The sequence below is a fragment of the Tursiops truncatus genome, chromosome 6, assembly GCF_011762595.2.
Source record: "Tursiops truncatus isolate mTurTru1 chromosome 6, mTurTru1.mat.Y, whole genome shotgun sequence".
NCBI lineage: Eukaryota > Metazoa > Chordata > Mammalia > Artiodactyla > Delphinidae > Tursiops > Tursiops truncatus.
Genome location: NC_047039.1, coordinates 115,033,958 through 115,053,141, shown reverse-complemented (window position 1 = coordinate 115,053,141; position 19,184 = coordinate 115,033,958). Strand labels below are relative to the sequence as shown.

Genomic DNA, 19,184 nt, shown 5'->3' with positions numbered 1-19,184 from the left:
TCCACAGGGGCCACTGGGAGGGGGCTTTGTCGAGAGCTGGTTCTTTCAAGGGGAGTGGCCCGTATGTCCCAGTGCCCAACACCACGGCCAGGGGCTCCCTCGGGGCCTCCCTGAGGGCTCAGGCAGCTTGGGGGTCTTGTGAGCTTGCGCCAGGCCACGTGCTGGTGCCGTCTTGCCCGTGATGGGCATTTCTGGGCCAGCAGGGCCATGGCCGGTAGTTGATCTCCATCCTGCCCACCCCACCCTGCTCGGTGAAGACAAGGGGACAATGGGGCCCCTCCAGGAGCCCCCTTGTGTCTTGGAGCCTCTCATCCTTCCCGATGGAGATGGGGTGACCACAGAGCCCCCCAGGGACGGGGCCCAGGGAGCGGCGGGGCTTGTGTGTGTGTGCAGGGGCAGAGCATGGGGCGCAGGCCGTGAGCCGGGCGTGGGGCTTCGCGAGGTCCTCAGACACTCGGTTGGGCCCCCAGGCTCCCCGGGGAGGCAGGTTGCGTGGACCAGCCTCCAGGCCGCTTGGTTCTGACGCTCTGGCCACTCCCTGCACTGGGCTGGAAGTGAGTCCGCGGTCTCGGGTGCAGTGGGGCTGCGGCCTGAAGGTGTGTCTCCCCGTAGATGTGCCTCCCCCTGCTCCTCCAGGACAAGGCAGACCTCGTGGAACGCTACGTGGATGGCTTTCCCGACCTCCAGCGGAGGCTGCTGGCCCTCATGGACTCCTGGTGCCAGCCCGGCTTTGACATCAGAGTCGTCGCCAGGTGAGCCCCACGGGGGCCCGGGGTGGGGTGGGGGCAGGGACTTGGCAGGGGCAGTAGGCACGTGGGAAGGTCACCCCATACCCCACACCACCTCTCCAGGTGAGCCCCGGCCAGGTGGGCAAGGGACCTGCTTCGGGAGCCAAGAGGTCGGGCTGGCAGCCACCGGGTGAGAGAGTTTAATGCTCTGAGATGAGCACAAATAATTCTCCACAGGGACTCCTTCCTTACGCAGTCCTGCAAGTCATATCTCCTATCCATTCACTGGTTCCTTCGTTTCTTCCTTCATGTAATAAATGTTTGTGGAGCGCCTGCTGTGAACCCTGTCCCAGCAGTTACAGAGAAGAGGCAGCATGCCAACAGGGAGCCCACGTGTGTGCGTGTGCGTGTGACCCCAGGGCGTCCCCTGAGCATGGGCATCTGGAAGGAGAAGGGCTTCCTCCCACCTCCCTGGGGTGGCTGAGGGGAAGTGCACTGGGGCTGCCAAGGCTCCTTGGCCACCTGTCCCTCAGCAGGCAGCGGGGCTGGGCGCCCTGTCCGTGTGCCCTGCAGCCCGGACCCTCTCACTTGAGAGTCAGGCCTTGGGCTCTGGCGGCAGGCCTCTCTGGACCCTCCCTCCCCTGGAGCTGGGTGTTTTCCTCGTCCCTAAAATGGGACTAATTCTGTCTCAAAGGGCTGTCGTGACTTCACACCCTACGAAGTGAACAAAGCAGCAGGCCAGGCACATGTGTTGCTGCCATTGCTTTTATTATGCATTAAAAAGGAGAGAGAAATACAGGGGAGCAGCACGGACGGGGAAGAGGGGAGACACGCGGGTGGAGGGGGGGGGGGCCGTGAGTTAGATCTAACGTGGATATTTCATGATTCTTTTAAATGTCCTCGTGCTATGCTCTGAAAGGGCTCAGAAGCGATGACATCCCCTAGCAGTGAGCACACCTAGCAACCAGATCTTGGTTTCTAGATACCATTCTCCACTAAAAGGAACAAAGGCTCCTTGGGGAGTAGGCTGAGAATGAAAACAATAACAGAGCATAAAAGCATGGTAATAGAGCATAATACCTTGGATTTTTAAAAATGCATGAGTTGGGGCTTCCCTGGTGGCGCAGTGGTTGAGAATCCGCCTGCTAATGCAGGGGACACGGGTTCAAGCCCTGGTCTGGGGGAATCCCACATGCCGCGGAGCAACTGGGCCCGTGAGCCACAACTACTGAGCCTGCACGTCTGGAGCCTGCGCTCCGCAATGGGAGGCCGCGACAGTGAGAGGCCCGCGCACCACGATGAAGAGCGGCCCCCGCTCGCCGCAACTGGAGAAAGCCCTCGCACAGAAACGAAGACCCAACACAGTCAAAAATAAATAAATTTATAAAAATGCATGAGTCTGTGGGACTTCCCTGGTGGCGCAGTGGTTAAGAATCCACCTGCCAATGCAGGGGACACGGGTTTGAGCCCTGGTCAGAGGAGATCCCACATGCCGCAGAGCAACTCAGCCCGTGCGCCACAACTACTGAGCCTGTGCTCCAGAGCCTGCGAGCCACAACTACTGAGCCCGTGTGCCACAACTACTGAAGCCCACATGCCTAGAGCTCCGTGCTGTGCAACAAGAGAAGCCCGTGCACCATAACGAAGAGTAGCCCCTGCTCACTGCAACTAAAGAAAGCCTGTGTGCAGCAACGAAGACCCAACGCAGCCATAAATAAATAAATAAATATTTTTAAAAATGCATGAGTCTGGAGTGATGCTCAAAGGCAGGGAGGAAAACTCTTTTACGGGGTATGTCAGCTAATAAATAGAAAGGAATGATAAAGTTAGAAATCACCATTTTGTAACTTCCAATAAAATAATTGATTTAGGCACAGATCATAAAGAGATGCTAAGAAAGAAAGAGATACATACAAATTACCCATATCAGGAATGAAAAGTAGAACGTCACTACAGACCTTACAGACTTTAAAATGGTAATAAATGTTGTTTACAACTTGATGCAAATACATATAACAGTTTAGATGTAACAGACCAAATTCTTGCAAAACACAACTTACAAAACTGAAAAAATAGAAAATTTGAATAGTCCTATATCTATTAAATAAATTGCATCTGTAGTTTAAAACTTTACCACAAAGAAAACTATGGATTTAGATGGCTTCACTAGTGAATTCCTTCAAGTGTTTAAGGAAGAGATTGTACCAATCTTACACAAATTCTTCCAGAGAATGTAAAAAGAAAGAGCACATCCCAACTTTTTTTTCTTTTTTTTGGCTGCGTTGGGTCTTCGTTGCTGCGCGGGGGCTTTCTCTAGTTGCAGTGAGTGGGGGCTACTCTTCATTGCAGTGTGCAGCCTTCTCATTGCGGTGGCTTCTCTTATTGCAGAGCACAGGCTCTAGGCATGCGGGCTTCAGTAGTTGAGGCGCGTGGGCTCAGTGGTTGTGGCACATGGGCTCTAGGTGCGCAGGCTTCAGTGGTTGCAGCACGTGGGCTCAGTAGTTGCGGCTTGCGGGCTCTAGGGCGCAGGCTCAGTAGTTGTGGCACGCGGGCTTAGTTGCCCCGAGGCCTGTGGGATCTTCCCGGACCAGGGATGGAACACATGTCCCCTTCATTGGCAGGCGGATTCGTAACCGCTGGACCACCAGGGAAGTCCCCAACTTGTTTTATTCAGCTAGTTTAAGGCTTGATACCAAAACTCGAAAAAGACATTAGGAGAAAGGAAAATTAAAGTGCAGTGTATCTCATGAACATAGATGCAAAAATACTAAACAAAATATTAGCAATCAAATCAACTAATATATTAAAGAGTTAAGAAAATGAGAAGACAAGCTCCAAGTGCGAGAAAATATTAGCAAAGACACATCTGATAAAGGACTGTTATCCAAAACATAGAAAGTTAGCTTAAAACTCAGCAGTAGGAAAACAAACAACCATGGGCTGCCCTGGTGGCGCGGTGGTTAAGAATCCGCCTGCCAATGCAAGGGACACAGGTTTGAGCCCTGGTCCGGGAAGATCCCACGTGCTGCGGAGCAACTAAGCCCATGCACCACAACCACTGAGCCTGTGCTCTAGAGCCCGCGAGCCACAACTACTGAGCCCGTGAGCCACAACTACTGAAGTTGCACACGTAGAGCTCGCGCTCCACAACAAGAGAAACCACCCCAGTGAGCAGCCCGCGCACCGCAACAAAGAGTAGCCCCCATTCCCGGCAACTGGAGAAAGCCCGTGCGCAGTAACGAAGACCCAACGCAGACAAAAATGAATAAATTAAATAAATAAATTTTTTAGAAAAGAAAGAAAACCAACAACCTGATTTTAAAAACGGACCAAAGATCCAGATACCTCAGCAGAGAAGATACACGAATGACAGATAAGCACATGAAAGGATGCTCTGCATCGTATGTCCTCGGGGAAATGCAAACTAAAACAACGAGCTATCATGACACCCCTATTAGAATGGAGAGAATCCAGAACACTGACATCGCCAAATACTGGCGAGGATGTGAAGCAACAAGAACTCTCATCACTGCTGGTGGGAATACAAAGTGCTGCAGCCACTTTGAAGGACAGTCTAGTGCTTTCTTACAAAACTAAACACGTTCTTGCCATATGACCAAGCCATCGCGCCACTGGGTATTTACCCAAAGACATTGAAAACCTCTGTCCACACAAAAACCTGCACTTGAGTGTTTATAGCAGCTCTATTTATAGTTGCCGAAACTTGGAAGGAACCAAGATGTCCTCCAGTAGTTGGATGGATAAGTAAACTGTGGTCCATCCAGACAATGGAATATTATTCAGAGCTAGAAAGACATGAGCCATCAAGCCGTGAAAAGACAGGGAGGAAACTTAGATGCAAATTACAAAGTGAGAGAAGCCAATCTGAAAAGGCTACTGCTGTGAGATTCCAGCTATATGACATTCTGGAAAAGGCCAAGCTATAGAGACAATAAAAGGATCAGGGATTATGGGGAGGGAGGAACGAATAGGAGAGCACCGAGGATTCTTAGGGCAATGAAACTACTCTGTATGTCACTGTAATCGTGGGTACCTAGGCATTTGTCAAAGCGCATAGAATGTGCGACACCAAGAGTGACCCCAAGGTAAACCATGGACTGTGTGTGGGTGAGGATGACGTGTCCAGGTGGGTTGATCACCGTGACAAGTGGACCATCTGGTGGGGATGCTGACAGTGTGTGTCACGGTCTGCTCAGCTTTGCTGTGAACCTAAAACTGCCCTAAAAAAAGTAAAATCGATGTTTTCAAAAGTTTATACACCATGATCTAGTGGGATTTATTTAAGGAACGTGAGGTTGGTAAAACATTTAAAAATCCATCGGCATTCACCCTGTCAACAGATTAGATAACAAAACTATGTAAGCATCTCAACGTATATAAAAATTATAAAATTCAAACCTTATTTATGATAAAAACTCTCAGCAAACTACAGATATAAGGAAACTTCCTTTATCGGATAAAGGATAGTACTGAAAATAAAAAGAAAACTACAGCAAGCATCATTTTTCTGAGTTTTCTTCAAGTATGATTACTATATAATGAACTCTGTTCGGAGTGTGTAAGTTTGTAACTTTTGATGTATGTACGTGTCCACGAAACCATCACCACAGCCCAGGTGCTGAGCACACCCCCCCACCCCCCGCCACCCCCTGAGGACCGCTGATCTGCTCTGTGTTACTGTAGATTCCTTTTCATTTTCTAGTACCTTGTGCAAGCGGAGTTGCGTCGTCTGGCTTCTGTCCCCAGCACCATCATTCTGAGATTCATCCGCGTTATTTCATTTCTTAGCGCTGAGTGGTGTTGCCGCGTGTGGCTGCGCCGCGTTGCTTGTCCATTCACTCATCGATGGGTATCTGGGTGTTCCCAGGTTTGGTCTGTTACACACACCGCTGCTGCGAACGTTCGTGCCCAAGGCTTTGCGTGGACGTGTGTCTTCATTTCTCTTGGGTGAACACCCTGGAGTGTGATGCCTGGGCCATGTGATGCGTGTGGATTAATTTTTTGAGAAACCGTCAAACTGTTTTCCAGGGCGGCTGCACGTTTCCCATTCCCTCCAGCAGCAGGCGAGAATCGCCAGCCCCACATCCTCGCTGGCCCACGGCCTGGTCAGCCTGTAACGTCCGCGGTTCTAATGGGCGTGGAGTGGTATCTTTTTGTGCTTTTGATCTGCAGTCCCTAATGACTAAGGATGTAAAGTGTATTTTCATTTGCTTATTTGCCATCTGTGTGTCTTCTTTGGTGAATTAGCTGCTCCGTCTTTTACACTTTATTAAAAAAAAAAATTTTATTTATTTAATTTGGTTGCACCGGTCTTATTTGTGGCAGGCGGGCTCCTTAGTTGTGGCATGCAAACTCTTAGTTGCGGCATGCATGTGGGATCTAGTTCCCTGACCAGGAATCGAACCCAGGCCCCCTGCATTGGGAGCTCGCAGTTTAACCACTGCACCACCAGGGAAGTCCCTACACACTTTTTAATTAGGTTGACTGTTTTCATTACTGAGTTTTGAGAGATTTAGAAATATAATCTGGGCTAAAGGCCCTTAACAGACATATTATTTGCAGACGTTTCACCCTGTGGTGCATCTTCTCGTTCTTTTAATGATCTTTCAAAGAACAAAAGTTCTTAATTTGTTGAAGTCCAGTTTATAAATTAAAAAATTTTTTGCATCATGCTTTTAGTATCATGGCTAAGAAATCTTTGCCTAACTCTAGGGCACAAACATTTTCTCCTGTTTACTTCTAGAAGTTTTATAATTTTAGGTTTTACATTTCAATCTATGGCCCATTTTTGGAGAATTTTCATATGGGGTGCTAGGTGTGGATTGAAGTTCTTTTTTTTTTTTTAACAGCTGATGTCTAATTGTTCCAGCAGCATTTGTTGTAAAAGACTGTCCTTTCCCACAGAGTTGACTTTGTGCCTCTGTCAGGTGTCCATATATGTGTGGGTCTCTCTGTCCTCTTCTGCTCTGTCTGTGGCACGTGTTCTGACCGCCGTAGCCTCACAGCAAGTCCTGAGTCAGACAGGGTTAGCCCTCCAATGCTGTTCTTCTATGTCAAAGTTGTTTTTAATTATTCTGGGCCCTTTGCACTTGTATATGAATTTTAGAATCAGTTTGACGATTTCTATCCCCCAGAAAAGCCCCCTGAGCAGGGGAACACAGCCAGGGCTCTGAGACCTCTGGCCAGCCTATCTGGAGCTTAGAGGAGGCAGAAAATCACTTAAAAACAAACACGAAAGCTGTAGGCCTTTAGAGAGTTTCTGTGTCTGAAATAAACACCAGAGCTATACAGAGGGCGCCTTTGGAATACAGAACAGACTTGTCAGTTAAAAACGTGATGGCAGAATGAAAGTCTCAATAAAAGGTTTGGAAGATAAACTTGAAGATATCCTCCCAACGTCATAAAAAATAAATGAACAAAGGAGGAAAAGCAGAGGAAAGGTTTTTTTTTTTTTAATGGCAGATTCTGTCAAGAAGACCCAACGTCCAAATAATGGGAATTCCAGAAAGAAAGAAGGGAAAACATGGAGGAGTTCACTCCAGACCCAGTCCTGGGTGGATGGAGAGAGGCCCACACTGAGGACCAGGACCCTAAACCCTCAGAAAGAGCAGGAGTCAGACCGGTTCCAGGAGCAGTGCCGGCGCAGGCTTCAGCCCAGCCAGACGCAGTCCAGTGTGAGGCCTAGGGCACCGTCTCCAGGTCCACGCCTCGCCCCTGGGAGGCGCCTGCAGAGCCGCTTTGCCCTGGCCTAGGGACAGGAGAGGTGCAGGGCCACCAGGACGGTGATGGACGGGGCCTGGGAGCAGCCAGTGGCGGGGAGAGGGGCGCAGGGTGATGTGGGCTCTGTCCACAGGACAGGAGGCTAAGGAAGCAATCAGACCAGCAAGGATTAACCCGCAGAGAAGAGGAGGCTGTGGCTTAGCCGCCAGTCGTATTTGCACCATCGTGATATGGTAGAAGCTGCTTGTGCCCAATTAACTGGAACCGTGGGTGCTGTTGTTTGGGGAGAGGAGCCTTCTGTGGTGAGACATCGTACAAAACACCTAAAACTGAATCATCGAGAGGCCACAATACAAAGTGGTTCTTGGAAACATGGGGCGAATGTAGACCACCTCAAAACTGTCGTGCGGGTGACTGGCGGCAGGAGGGCCGTGCTGACGTGCTGCCTTTCTCTGAGCCTTGGAAGAAGACTTGGCTTTTGAACTGTGCACGTGTATGACATTGATGAAAGGTAGAATCTTGAGATGCGTTAATCGAGAGAAAGCGTTGCTGGGCACGAGCCGTGTCTCTCTCCTGCAGAAGGTACCCGCAGACGACCTTGAGGCTGGAGAGGCTGAGCCCCAGAGCGCTGGGTCGGCAGGTCCTGCGGCTGCTGGAGCAGCATGGCCTGGACCCTGGTGAGTGGGGCCCCCACGCCCTGCGCTGGGGCGGGTGCCAGGCTGGTGCCGCCAGGGGTTCAGGCGGACCGGGGTCTACCGACCCCCAGCTCCCTTCCCGTCTCCTCCCTGCTTCCCCTCAGCATCTGCCCACCTGGGGTGCCCCTGGGAGTCTGGGCCCCGTGGGTGAGGACCACCGAGGCCGCACCTACACCGTGCCCCCTGCCCCCTCCCCCTTGGTGCTCACGGGCACCCTCTCAGAGGAGCAGTCTTACTGACAGTGTTTTATAGCTTCACTGTGTGAGACTGTGGAAATCCTTCTCACTTCCTGGCCCGTGAGAGTGTTGATCAGGAACGGATGTGGAATTCTAACACATACTCTTCGTGCACCTGTTGGGCTGATGCTATGCTTTTCCCCTTTGGTCTGTCTGTGGGGTGGATTAGGTTGACTGACGATATAACGTTAAATGAATCTTGGATCCCTGCCATGGCCCCGTCTCTGCCGGGTTGTGTTGCCACTTACGTAGACTGCTAGGTCTCGTTTGCCAACTGAAGCTGGATTCAGACTTCGCCTTCCTGAAATGTCTGTTTCTGGCTTTGTGTACGAGGTTAAGCTGGCCTCTGAACACGCAGTGGATGATGGCCTGTCCTTTCTTTTCACTGAGGGTGTTTGTCTAAGATTGGAATTCTTTCTCCCTGAGAAGTTGAGGGGAAATGGCCTGTGAACCTGGATTGCTTTTCATTGTGGAGACATGACTATTGATTCGTCACTGTGGGTTTTTTTTCGGGGAGTTTGTCGATTTCACTTACGGTTCCAAAGGTACTGTCATAAGGTATTCCTAAGACTCCTTCTTTTTTATGGCTGAGTAATGTTCCATTTTATATTTACACCTCAGCTTCTTTGTCCACTCATCTGTCGATGACACTCATGTGGTTTCTGTGTCCAGGCTGTTGTGGATAATGCTGCAGTGAATGTAGGGGTGCAGGTATCTCTTTGAGAGCGTGATTTCATAGACTCTGAATACCTACACAGAAGTGGAATTGCTGGATCGTACGGTAGTTCCAATTTTAATTTTTTGAGGAACCTCTACAGTGTTTTCCAGAGTGGCTGCAATGATTTACGTTCCCACCAACAATGTCCTAAGGTTCCCTTTTCTCCACATCCTCGCCAGCATTTGTTATTTGTTGGTTTTTGGATGACGGCCATTCTGACAGGTGTGAGGTGATGTCTCATTGTGGTTTTGATTTGCATTTCCCTGATTAGTGATGTTGAGCATCTTTTCATGTGCCTGTTGGCCATCTGTGTGTCTTCTTTGGGAAAACATCTCTTCAGTTCCCCTGCCTATTTTTTTTTTTTTTTTTTTTTTTTTTTTTTTGCGGTACGCGGGCCTCTTACTGTTGTGGCCTCTCCCGTTGCAGAGCACAGGCTCCGGACGCGCAGGCTCAGCGGCCATGGCTCACGGGCCCAGCCGCTCCGCGGCATGTGGGATCCTCCCAGACCGGGGCACGAACCTGTGTCCCCTGCATCGGCAGGCGGACTCTCAACCACTGCCACCAGGGAAGCCCTCCCCTGCCTACTTTTTAATTCAGATTATTTGGGGGTGTTTGCTACTAAGTTTTATGAGTTATTTATATATTTTGGATATTAACCCCTTATCTGTACGTGGTTTGGAAACATCTTCTCCCACTCCGAAGGTTGCCCTTTCATTTTGTTGATTGTTCCCTTGCTGTGCAGGTTTTGTTTGATGTCGCACATATGTTGATTTTTGCTTTCATTGCCCTGCTTTTGGTTTTTTGATCCTGTCTGTTGTATGCCCTGCTCATCCCACTAAACTGAATCTTTCCCTTTTTTCTTCTTGAATATATTCCCCAAGTTTCAATATGTATTATTTTTATTATTGTCCAGCTCAAGACACTTTAAATTTCTATTATAATTTTTTTTTTTTTTTTACCCATGAACTAACTAGAAGTATGTTTCATTGCTTCTTTTGTTTGTTTTCTTGGTTGTGCTGGCTCCTTAGTTGCTGCATATGGGCTCCTTAGTTGAGGCTCGAGAGCTCCTTAGTTGCGGCATGGCAGACTCCTTAGTTGTGGCATGCAAACTCTTAGTTGTGGCGGGCATGTGGGATCTAGTTCCCTGACCAGAGATCGAACCCAGGCCCCCTGCATTGGGGGTGAGGAGTCTTAACCACTGCACCACCGGGGAAGTCCCTAGAAGTGTGTTTTTAATTTCCAAGCTATGACATTTTTGGTTATCTTTCTGGTATGGTCTGTTAATCTCATTGTGATCAGGGACCATGCTTGGTATGATGTCAGTCCTTTGACTGGGTTGAAATGTGTTGTTGGGAAGAGATCTAACTTCTCCCCTCTGAAAGTAATGTCTCTTTTTCTCTGGATACCTTTAGACCCTTCTCTTTGTCTTTGGTGTTCTGCAGTTTCACTGTGAGGAGCCTAGTTACAGATTTCTTTTTATTTGTCTTGCTTGGGATTTATTGGGCTTTTGAATCTGTGGATCGGTGTCTTCAATCTGCTCTGGAATCTTTTCGGTCATTACCTCTTTCGGATGTTGTCTCCTTCCCCTGTCTTCCCTCTGTTCTCTTCCTGGGACTCTGAATGTATATTGAGTCCCCATATCTTCCATGTATTTTACCTTTCTTACATACTTTTCATCCCTTTTCTTCCGTGTTGTCTAATCCTGGTAACTGCTTCTGCTGTCTTTTTCACTTTGCTAGTTCTCTCTTCATCTGTATCCAACGTACTATGAAATCCATCCACTATTTCTATTTCGATTGTTATGTTTTCAGCCCTAGAATTTATAGTTTGGTTCTTTTTCAGATCTGCTGTTTCCCTTTGTATGCCTTCCCATTGCCTGAAGACATTTCTGATTTTGCTTTTTCTGTCTCTGAGTACCGTGCTCCTGGCTGTGTTATGGTCTGTATCTAAACTTCAGCACTGTCTCTGGTCCTGGTCTGGTTTGTCTGCCTTGCTTACTTGCAGGCTAACTTTGCGCCTGCCAACCATGAGAAATCATCTGATGAAGCTGCCTGCCTCCAGAAAGGAATTTAGATATTTATTTATTTTTGGCTGCGTTGGGTCTTCGTTGTTGCACGCAGACTTTCTCTAGTTGCAGCGAGCCGGGGCTACTCTTCATTGCAGTGCGTGGGCTTCTTGTGGTGGCTTCTCTTGTTGCAGAGCACGGGGCTCTAGGTGCACGGGCTTCAGTAGTTGTGGCGCGCGGGCTGCAGTAGTTGTGGCACACAGGCTCTAGAGCGCAGGCTCAGTAGTTGTGGCACATGGGCTCAGTAGTTGTGGTGCGCAGACTCAGTAGTTGTGGCACACGGGCTTAGTTGCTCTGCAGCATGTGGGATCTTCCCGGATCAGGGCTTGAACCCGCGTCCCCTGCATCGGCAGGCGGATTCTTAACCACTGCGCCACCAGGGACATCCCCACTGACAGGTTTTGATTCAGCCCCTCTGGAGGCACCACGTGCACAGAAGGGAGAAGCAGGAGGGGTGGGACCACCCAGGCCAGCGGCGCAGGTGCATCAGGGCCCTGGGAGCCAGGGCCACGGGCTGCACTGGCGGTGGGGGCGGGGGGTTGGCACTGCACCCGAGACACAGGAGCCCACCTCAGAGGCCTGGCTGGGCAGGAAGGAGCCAGCCCCCCTCAGGCTGCTGATTAAAACCCAGAGGGTGAGTTCTAGACTCAGGAGCTCTGAGGAAGGTCCCAGCGACGCAGACCGCTGGGGGGTGCTGGGCTCTGAGGGGCCTGGAAGACTGGACTGCGTCCACCGCCCTGCAGTTGGGGACCTGGCCCTGAGCTGAAGCCAAGCGAGTGGGCTGGAGGGACCCCTGACCCAGGCACAGGGGCCTCCAGGCTCACCTGCACACCTGCCCTGGGCACCAGTCAGGGAGCTCTGGGAGCGTTGCCCCGTGGGAACACGAGGTGGGGACATCCAGGCCCCGGCTGCCAGGGCCTCCCGCAAGGCTGGTGGTGGTTGGTTGAGGCAGGGCCCCGCCCACCCAGGACCAGGACCAGTACCAGAGCCTCGAGGGCCGGGGAGGGAGGTGGGCAGGAGGCCCACAGAGCCAGGCATGATGGGAGGGCTGTGGCGGGGGCAACTCACCATCCAGCAGCCCTGGCACACCTTCCTTTGACTTCAGGGGCCACGTCATGGCCGTGGTGGGCCAGGCCTGGCGCCAGAGCCGCCTTTGGCGGCCTCAGGCTGGCCTTAGCTGCGTGCTTCCCAGGACAGGGCGTGCCCGCCTGGGGAGGGTCCATCCCACCCGACAGGTCTCAGCCGGCCCGAGGCTGGAGCAGTTGAGTGCCCGGAGCCCGCGGGACAGGTGGGGCCTTCCCTGCTGATCGTGCGGAGGGCCAGGAGTGCGGACAGGAGGGCAGCGGCAGGTTCTTTCCGTGGGGCCTCGGCCGGCAGCCCTGCTGGGGAGATAGGTTCCACCAGGCCCCCTCCCGGGTATATGCGTTGCAAGGCCCCTTCTGTAGCCCCCCAGCTGGCTCCGGGGTCTGTCCCAGCCAGGAGGCCTCACGGTGGCAGGGCTGCCTCTTCTCAGTAGACCTGGCAGTTCCTAATTTCAGACAACACAGGCCAGCGTTTCCAACGTCCTAAAAACTGCCCCCCCAGAGGGAGGGGCACCAACGCCCCCCATGGTCCTCGCTGGGCATCCGCCATTGCAGCGTGGGCCTCCACGTGGACTGACCCCATGCCCTCCTTGGGAGGACAGAGTCAGACACGATGCAGGTTAGGGCCCGCTCACCCCTCAGCCCTGAGCTCCCCCAGCCCGCCCTCCCCAGGCCTGGGTCCCGGTGGAGGCCCCGGTGTCTGGGCAGAGTCAGCAGGGCACGTTTGGGTTGCGTTTCCAGTTGGCAGCGTCTGGCAGGTGGCTGGGCCTGACCCATCTGCACCACCTTTTCCTTTATGTTTGGGTTTGGATGAACCATCAGCGCAGACTGCGGCCTGAGTGCCTTCTGTCGATGCGATACTGTACCCATAGGATTTTGACAAAGTATCTCATTGGCAAAATGATGCACAGCATTGTAGAAATGTCAGGAAAGCTGGTGTCTGTCTGTCTCCATCCGAGCGAGACTTGCTTCTGCAGCAGCTTCGACACCTTTGTCTCTGTCCTGAGCGTCGCCTCCTGCCCTGAGTAACTTGTTCATCCGTCCCTCCCTCCCTGCTGCAGTCTCGTCCAGGCTCCCGAGCGGCCTGTGGGGCACGTCCGTGGATCTGGAGCCCTCTGGTCTTGCGTCCCTGCCTCGGCAGGAAGCGGGAGGGAAGGCTGAGGGGCAGCTGGCAGGACCCGGCCTCTGGGCAGCCCCGACCTCTGTGTGCTCGGACAGCGTCCTTGTAGCCAGGGTGCTCCCTGTGCTGGCTGTGCGGTCCTGGCTGGGGCGGCCGCACCCCTCGAGAGCATGGGGTCCTGGCCAGGGTCCGGGGAAGGCCGGGCCCCCACTGGGAGGTGCGGGTGGGCAGGCTCTGTGGTCAGCATCCCCCAGCCACCAGGCTGCAAGGACAGCTGGCCCCAGGAGGGAGGAACAGCAGCGGGTGGTGGACAGCGGGTGAGTGGACAGTGGATGGTGGACAGCGGGTGAGTGGACAGTGGATGGTGGACAGCGGGTGAGTGGACAGCGGGTGCCCTTCCCAGGCCCCCCTGGGCTCTGAACAGAATATGAAGGTGAGGCCAACAGGTGAGCATAGTTTGTGAACACATGAGCAAGACCACCCCTTCCTTGAGAAACTCACGTTCTGGGGGGGCCAGGAAGCAAAGGCACCAGCTGCCTGGAGACAAGGCAGGAAGACCCTGAGAGGTGGGCGTCCAGGAGACCCAAAGGGAGGATGGGCCCGGCAGGTGCGGGCGGAGGGCGCAAGGAGGGCTCTGGGGTGCTGCATGGGGGCGGGGCACCCTCCTTCAGGGCTGGGAGGGCCGCTCTGATGCAGGTGGAATGGAGGCTGCCCGTGGGGTGGGGCGGGGGGGTGGGCAGAGGGGAGGGGGAAGACAGGCAGAGCCACACAAGCCCCGACCCCTGCCCCATCCCGTACTCACTCCGTCCCAGCCCTGCCCAGAGCCCGCCCTCTCTTTCAGACCTGTGTCCCAACGTCATCACCCAGCAGCGCCTGGCCGCCCTGCGGTATCTGTGCTACAAGAGGCTGGTAGAGGTGTGTGGACTGGGGCCCGGGGTGGAGAGGGGCTCCAAGCGAGGCCCGCTGCTGTGCTCCTGGGGCTGCCGCTAGAAAGGCTTGCGCTGGTGTCCACTTTTGCAGAGAAGCGTATCTCGGGAGAGCTGGGCCGAGCATGTGCAGGTGAGTTCAGAGGGTCCCAGTGTGCAAGGACCGCCCCCCCACCGTGGGGCAGGGTCGGAGCGGCCGGGGGTCCAGGATCCTCCTTCACCACTTGTGAACAGAGCTCTCAGGCGCTGGATGAGGAGAGGTTCACCGAGAGGAAATTCTAGACCATCCTCAGGCGCCCTGCTTGCCATGGCGCTGGGCCCCGAGGCCTGGTGAGACTGAAGACCCCGAGAAAGAGGCAGGCGCCCCTTGGGGTGATGTGGGGCCACGGAGGGCCGGACTGCGACCCCATGACAGTGTCGTCCTGCAGCCTCTGTCCTCAGGCCAGAGCTGGAGTGGGGGTCATCGCAGGTATAGAGCTATCCCCAGCCCCAGGTGAATCGGCCTGGGAGAAGGGTGGGCTCTTGGGGGTCCCGGGTGCCGTGTGCACAGGAGCTCTGCAGTGGTCAGTGGAATGGGGGGGCCCCTCCCTCCTGAGCGCACGTGCAGGGCCTGGTGCCTGCGTGGCATCCAGTGGAGGGCAGTGCCGAGCCGCCCCCGGAGTGACCGGGCAGGGGTGGTGAGTCACCGGAGAGGAACGCGGACCCCCAGGCAAGGCCCGGAAGGCCGGTCCCTCCTGGGTGCCAAGGCCGAGCCGTCCGGAAGGGCAGCGGACATCCTGAAGAATGTGAGGGGCTTCCACGTATTGTCCACGTGGGAACCCGCGGCCTGCGGGAAACGGACGGCCTGAGGCTGCTGGGGACAGAGCCGTGTGGGGAGGTGGCCCCGCCTGCCGGCCAGCAGGGACTCCTCAGGAGGGTGGGGCCCACAGCGACCTGTGACCTCGCAGACACGGACACCCCACCCCCGTCGGGACCCTGTGGGCCACGTGGGCCTCTTGCGCCCACACCGGGCCTTGCCTCCCTGAGGGCACAGTGGGTGCAGGGTTGTTCCGTGGCCTCACCCTCCCCGGCACCGCGGCCGCCCAGGGGCAGGGGTGAGGAGGTGCAGAGGGGAGATGCTGGTGGTGAGGGCCGGGGCAGACCGTGCTCAGGGAGGCGGTGCGGGTCCCAGGCCCGGGAGCAGGCCGTTGAGCAGAGCCGCGGTGTTGGGCGGGGGCTCGTGCGTGCAGAGAAAGGCCGAGGCGGAGTGGGTAGCAAGACGGGCCGTGGGCTCAGGATGGCGACCCTTCCCTCTGACACGTTCAGGCCCCTCAGCACCTTGGCTCAAGCCAGCTCGGTCACCGTGGAGCCTCGGTCATGGGAACTGCTGGTCTTCAGAGGACAGCCACCTGCTTATGAAGGGCTCAGGGCGGGTCTGAGGAGGGGAGGTCAGGACGAGGTCTGAGTCGGGGTCAGGGCCGGGTCCGAGGGGTGGAGAGATCAGGGCTGGGTCTGGCGGGGCGGAGGGGTGTCCGAGGGGGGGATGCAGGGCCAGTCTGATGGGGGAGGTCAGGACGAAGGTCTGAGTCGGGGTCAGGGCCAGGTCTTAGGGGGAAGTTCAGGGCCGGGTCTGGCGGGGGTTGGGGTCTGAGGGGGGGATGCAGGGCCAGTCTGAGGGGCAGACCTGGGTCTGGGGGCTGCCTGGATGGGCCCGACCCTTGGGGCAGACCAGGCGAGCAGCCCAAATCCCGTCCCCCAGGGCCTGGTCGGGCAGGACCAGTGGCTACAGGAGCAGCTGCTGCAGCTGCTGACATCTCACGACAACACGGCCCTGGTCGCCCAGTGTGCCCTGGACCTCTTGCTGCCCGAGGAGCGACTCCCGGCCTCGGTGGCCGCAGAGCTCCGCCAACTCAGGATCCAGGAGAGGTGAGCGTCCCCAGGCTCAGAGGCCCACGAGGAGGACGCCCTTGGGCCCCCGCCCTCGAAAGTGGCCATAAGTCATACGTGCTGGTGGTTTGGGAATTAGAAGCGCGGGAGAGCCGAGCAGGGGCGCAGGCAGAATGCAGACACACAGCAGGAGGCAGGCGGATCAGCCCCTTGGGTGCTAGCGAGACCCCATGGCCAGATCCCTCAGCCGGCCAGATACTCCCAGGGGCCTGAGGACCCGGCCGCCTGCAGTCTGCGAGGGCAGAGGCGTGGGGAGCAGACCGCGTAGACCCCAGCCCACGCGCGGGCCCTGAGCACTCCGCTGCCCCAGGGTCCAGGCCGGGCTGTGCTGTGGGGCGCCCTGGTGGGGGCGGTGCTGCAGCTCTGCTCCTCCCCAGGACGGCTGAGGCCCCTCCGGAGGACGGGAAGGACGATCACTACCAGCTGCCCATCCCCAGGGAGCACCTCCACTTCCTGGCCTCGTGGGAGGACCTGGCCAGGCACCAGGAGGAGCTCCTGCAGGTGGGTGCCTGACTCCCGCAGGCAGCGGCTTGGGGGGCTGCTCACCAAGGCCCCCTGGGGCTCTGTCCACACCGGGCGCTCTGGCTTAAGGACTCCGGGCCTGAGTCCTGAGCCCGGTGTGGACCTGAGCATCGGTGTGGCGCTCGACTCCTTGTGTGGGCACTCGCAGGGCCGGTCCAGCTCTCCCCACAGAGGCCGCCTCCCCTGGACATCAGCCCTCAGGCGGCCAGGCAGGTGGGCGTGTCCTCCTCCCGGTCTGCGGCTGTGCCGTTCACGCCAGCCCCTCTGTCTGCAGCCCGGCCAGGTGGTCGGCATGGACCTGGAGTGGAGGCCCTCGTTCGGAGCCGGGGGCCGGCCCCGGGCGTCGCTCATGCAGGTGGCCGTGGAGGGCCGCGTGTTCCTGCTGGACCTGCCCCGGCTCTCAAGTCCAGCAGGAGGGCAGGCGGCCCAGGCCTTCTTCCGGCTGGTGTCCCGGCTGCTCGCGGACCCCTCCATCACCAAGCTGGGTGAGCGCAGCCCCCGGCCCCGCGCCGCAGCCCTGCCTGCCCAGGGGAGGGTGTCAGGGTGAGGCCAGGGCCCCTTCCTTGGGTGCCCATCACAGCGACGGCCCCTGCCCACAGGTTATGGGTTGGCGGGGGACCTGCGGAGCTTGGGTGCCTCCTGCCCGGCCCTGGCCCAGGCCGAGAAGCAGCTGCGGGGCAGCGTGGACCTGCTGCAGGTGCACAGGCAGGTCAGCGCTGGGGGGATGCTGGGGGTGGGGGGCTCCCTGCTGTGCTGAGCCGCCTGCACAGCGATACCGGGGCAGGGGTCTCACCTCAGGCTGGCGGGGTGTCTGCGGGCCGGGACTCGGCCTCGGGCTCTCTATGCCTTCTGGGCTGGCCCCGGCCCTGCTCCCTGGCCAAGGTCACCAGGGACCCGGGACACAGGGTCCCCCAGGGAGGCCGTGTCACCACACGTCCCCACGCTTCCCCAGAACCAGCCCGGCTCTGCCTACCGCCCCCCACCCCAGGAGCTCTCAGCACACACCCTTGGGGCTTAAGGCGTTGGCCCCAGAGCTGACCAGTGGGCGGGTAACCACGGCCCCGAGACCTTGACACGGCCTGCCTTGGCCACCAGCGCGCTTCTCCTGCGGCCCTGTCCTCCATGGAGGACACAGGGCCTGCCCCAGGGCTCCTCGTGGGGCAGCCAAGGCACGTGCGGTGGCCGTCCTCCCTCTGCGGCGGGCCCCTCACCCACAAGGGGTGCTGTCTTGCAGATGCGGGCAGCAGACAGGCCAGCCCCAGGTGTGGATGGGGCCGCAGGGCCGCGGGGCCTCAGCCTCCTGGTGCAGCAGGTGCTGGGCAAGCCCCTGGACAAAGTGCAGCAGCTTTCCAACTGGGACCGGCGGCCGCTGTGCGAGGGGCAGCTGGTCTACGCAGGTGGGCGCCCCCCGCACCCCTGCCCCGCACCCCCGATTGTCCCCACGCTGGAGGCTGAGGCTGACCTTGCCTGTCCCAGCCGCTGATGTCTACTGCCTGCTGGAGGTGTACTGGGCTCTGTGCAGAGAGCCTGCGCGCTTCCACCTGTCGGGGGACCTGGCCAGGAGCCTGAGGCGCGGTGAGAGAGCAGGGCCTGGGGAGCTGCCGCCCCTTCAGAAGGCCTCGACCTCACCCCAGCAGGTAGGCGAAGCCCGCCAGGACTCCTTTATCACAGTTCCTACGGGGAGATCCCTGTCCTTAGAACTGGGACCTTACAGGGTTGGAGACCGGTGTGGGTGTGGGGTGTCGGGGAGAGCCGTCCAGAGGGCTTGTGTCCCGCACGCTGGACCCTCTGCCGGGAAGGAAGGAGAGCAAAGCCGCGGGTTAGCTTCCTAAAGGAGGAGGGGTCTCAACGGTCTCCTGACACCAGGTCTGGCGTGCCCCCTGCCAAGGTCTAGGGCAGCCTCTGGCCGTGTCCCCGTGTGCCCCAGGGACCCAGGCCCTGCTCCAGCGTGCACACGACCACCCCCCCAGGAGAGGTGTGCCGGCTCCCCTCGGGGCCCAGCTTCTCTGCTGTTTTCTGCACTGAGTACATGTTGCTCAGGACGAGCTGACCTCACGGCCCTTGGGACCCTCGCTCCCCACCGGGTCCAGGGTGGGCCAGACGGGCCACGGCTGCTGAGCGGGGCTGTGTTGCAGGTGCCCGCGGGTGAGGACGCGGCCCCCGAGGTCCCGGCCAGGGCCTTCCGCGTGGTGTGTGACAGCATGCTGCAGGGGCTGGCGCGGAGACTCCGCTGTCTGGGCATCGACGTGCTGGTGCTGGCCACGGGCGAGGACCACCGCAGGGCCGCCGAGGTGAGCAGGCCTCCCGCGTCCGCTGGCAGAGGGGGCGGTGTCTGGGGTGGCCGCAGGGCCCCAGCTGCGTGGACCCCCGCGCCACTAGGGCAGAGGGCGGGGCCCCCTGGATGCCGGGGTGGAGACATTTATGG

At 56.9% G+C, this 19,184-nt stretch overlaps 1 protein-coding gene across 31 annotated transcripts in view; it reads left to right on the top strand.

The window, feature by feature from the left end:
- The window catches only part of EXD3 (exonuclease 3'-5' domain containing 3), a 76,405-nt gene that overhangs the window by 32,151 nt on the left and 25,070 nt on the right, over positions 1–19,184 (top strand). For 26 of the 31 annotated variants that reach the window (XR_012332782.1, XR_012332786.1, XR_012332783.1 and 23 more), the window contains 11 exons: positions 613–752; positions 8,049–8,146; positions 14,227–14,300; positions 14,406–14,444; positions 16,050–16,216; positions 16,615–16,738; positions 17,034–17,244; positions 17,359–17,468; positions 17,994–18,156; positions 18,236–18,396; positions 18,895–19,050. Coding sequence is in view for 25 of the 31 variants with exons in the window: in XM_073806910.1 (XP_073663011.1) it covers positions 613–752; positions 8,049–8,146; positions 14,227–14,300; positions 14,406–14,444; positions 16,050–16,216; positions 16,615–16,738; positions 17,034–17,244; positions 17,359–17,468; positions 17,994–18,156; positions 18,236–18,396; positions 18,895–19,050 (1,443 nt within the window). In the remaining 6 variants the exon portion in view is untranslated. Of the gene's footprint in view, positions 1–612; positions 753–851; positions 919–8,048; positions 8,147–14,226; positions 14,301–14,405; positions 14,445–16,049; positions 16,217–16,614; positions 16,739–17,033; positions 17,245–17,358; positions 17,469–17,993; positions 18,157–18,235; positions 18,397–18,894; positions 19,051–19,184 lie in introns of all 31 variants that reach the window. The other 5 variants (XM_073806913.1, XM_073806912.1, XM_033859186.2 and 2 more) reach the window with 5 other exon arrangements.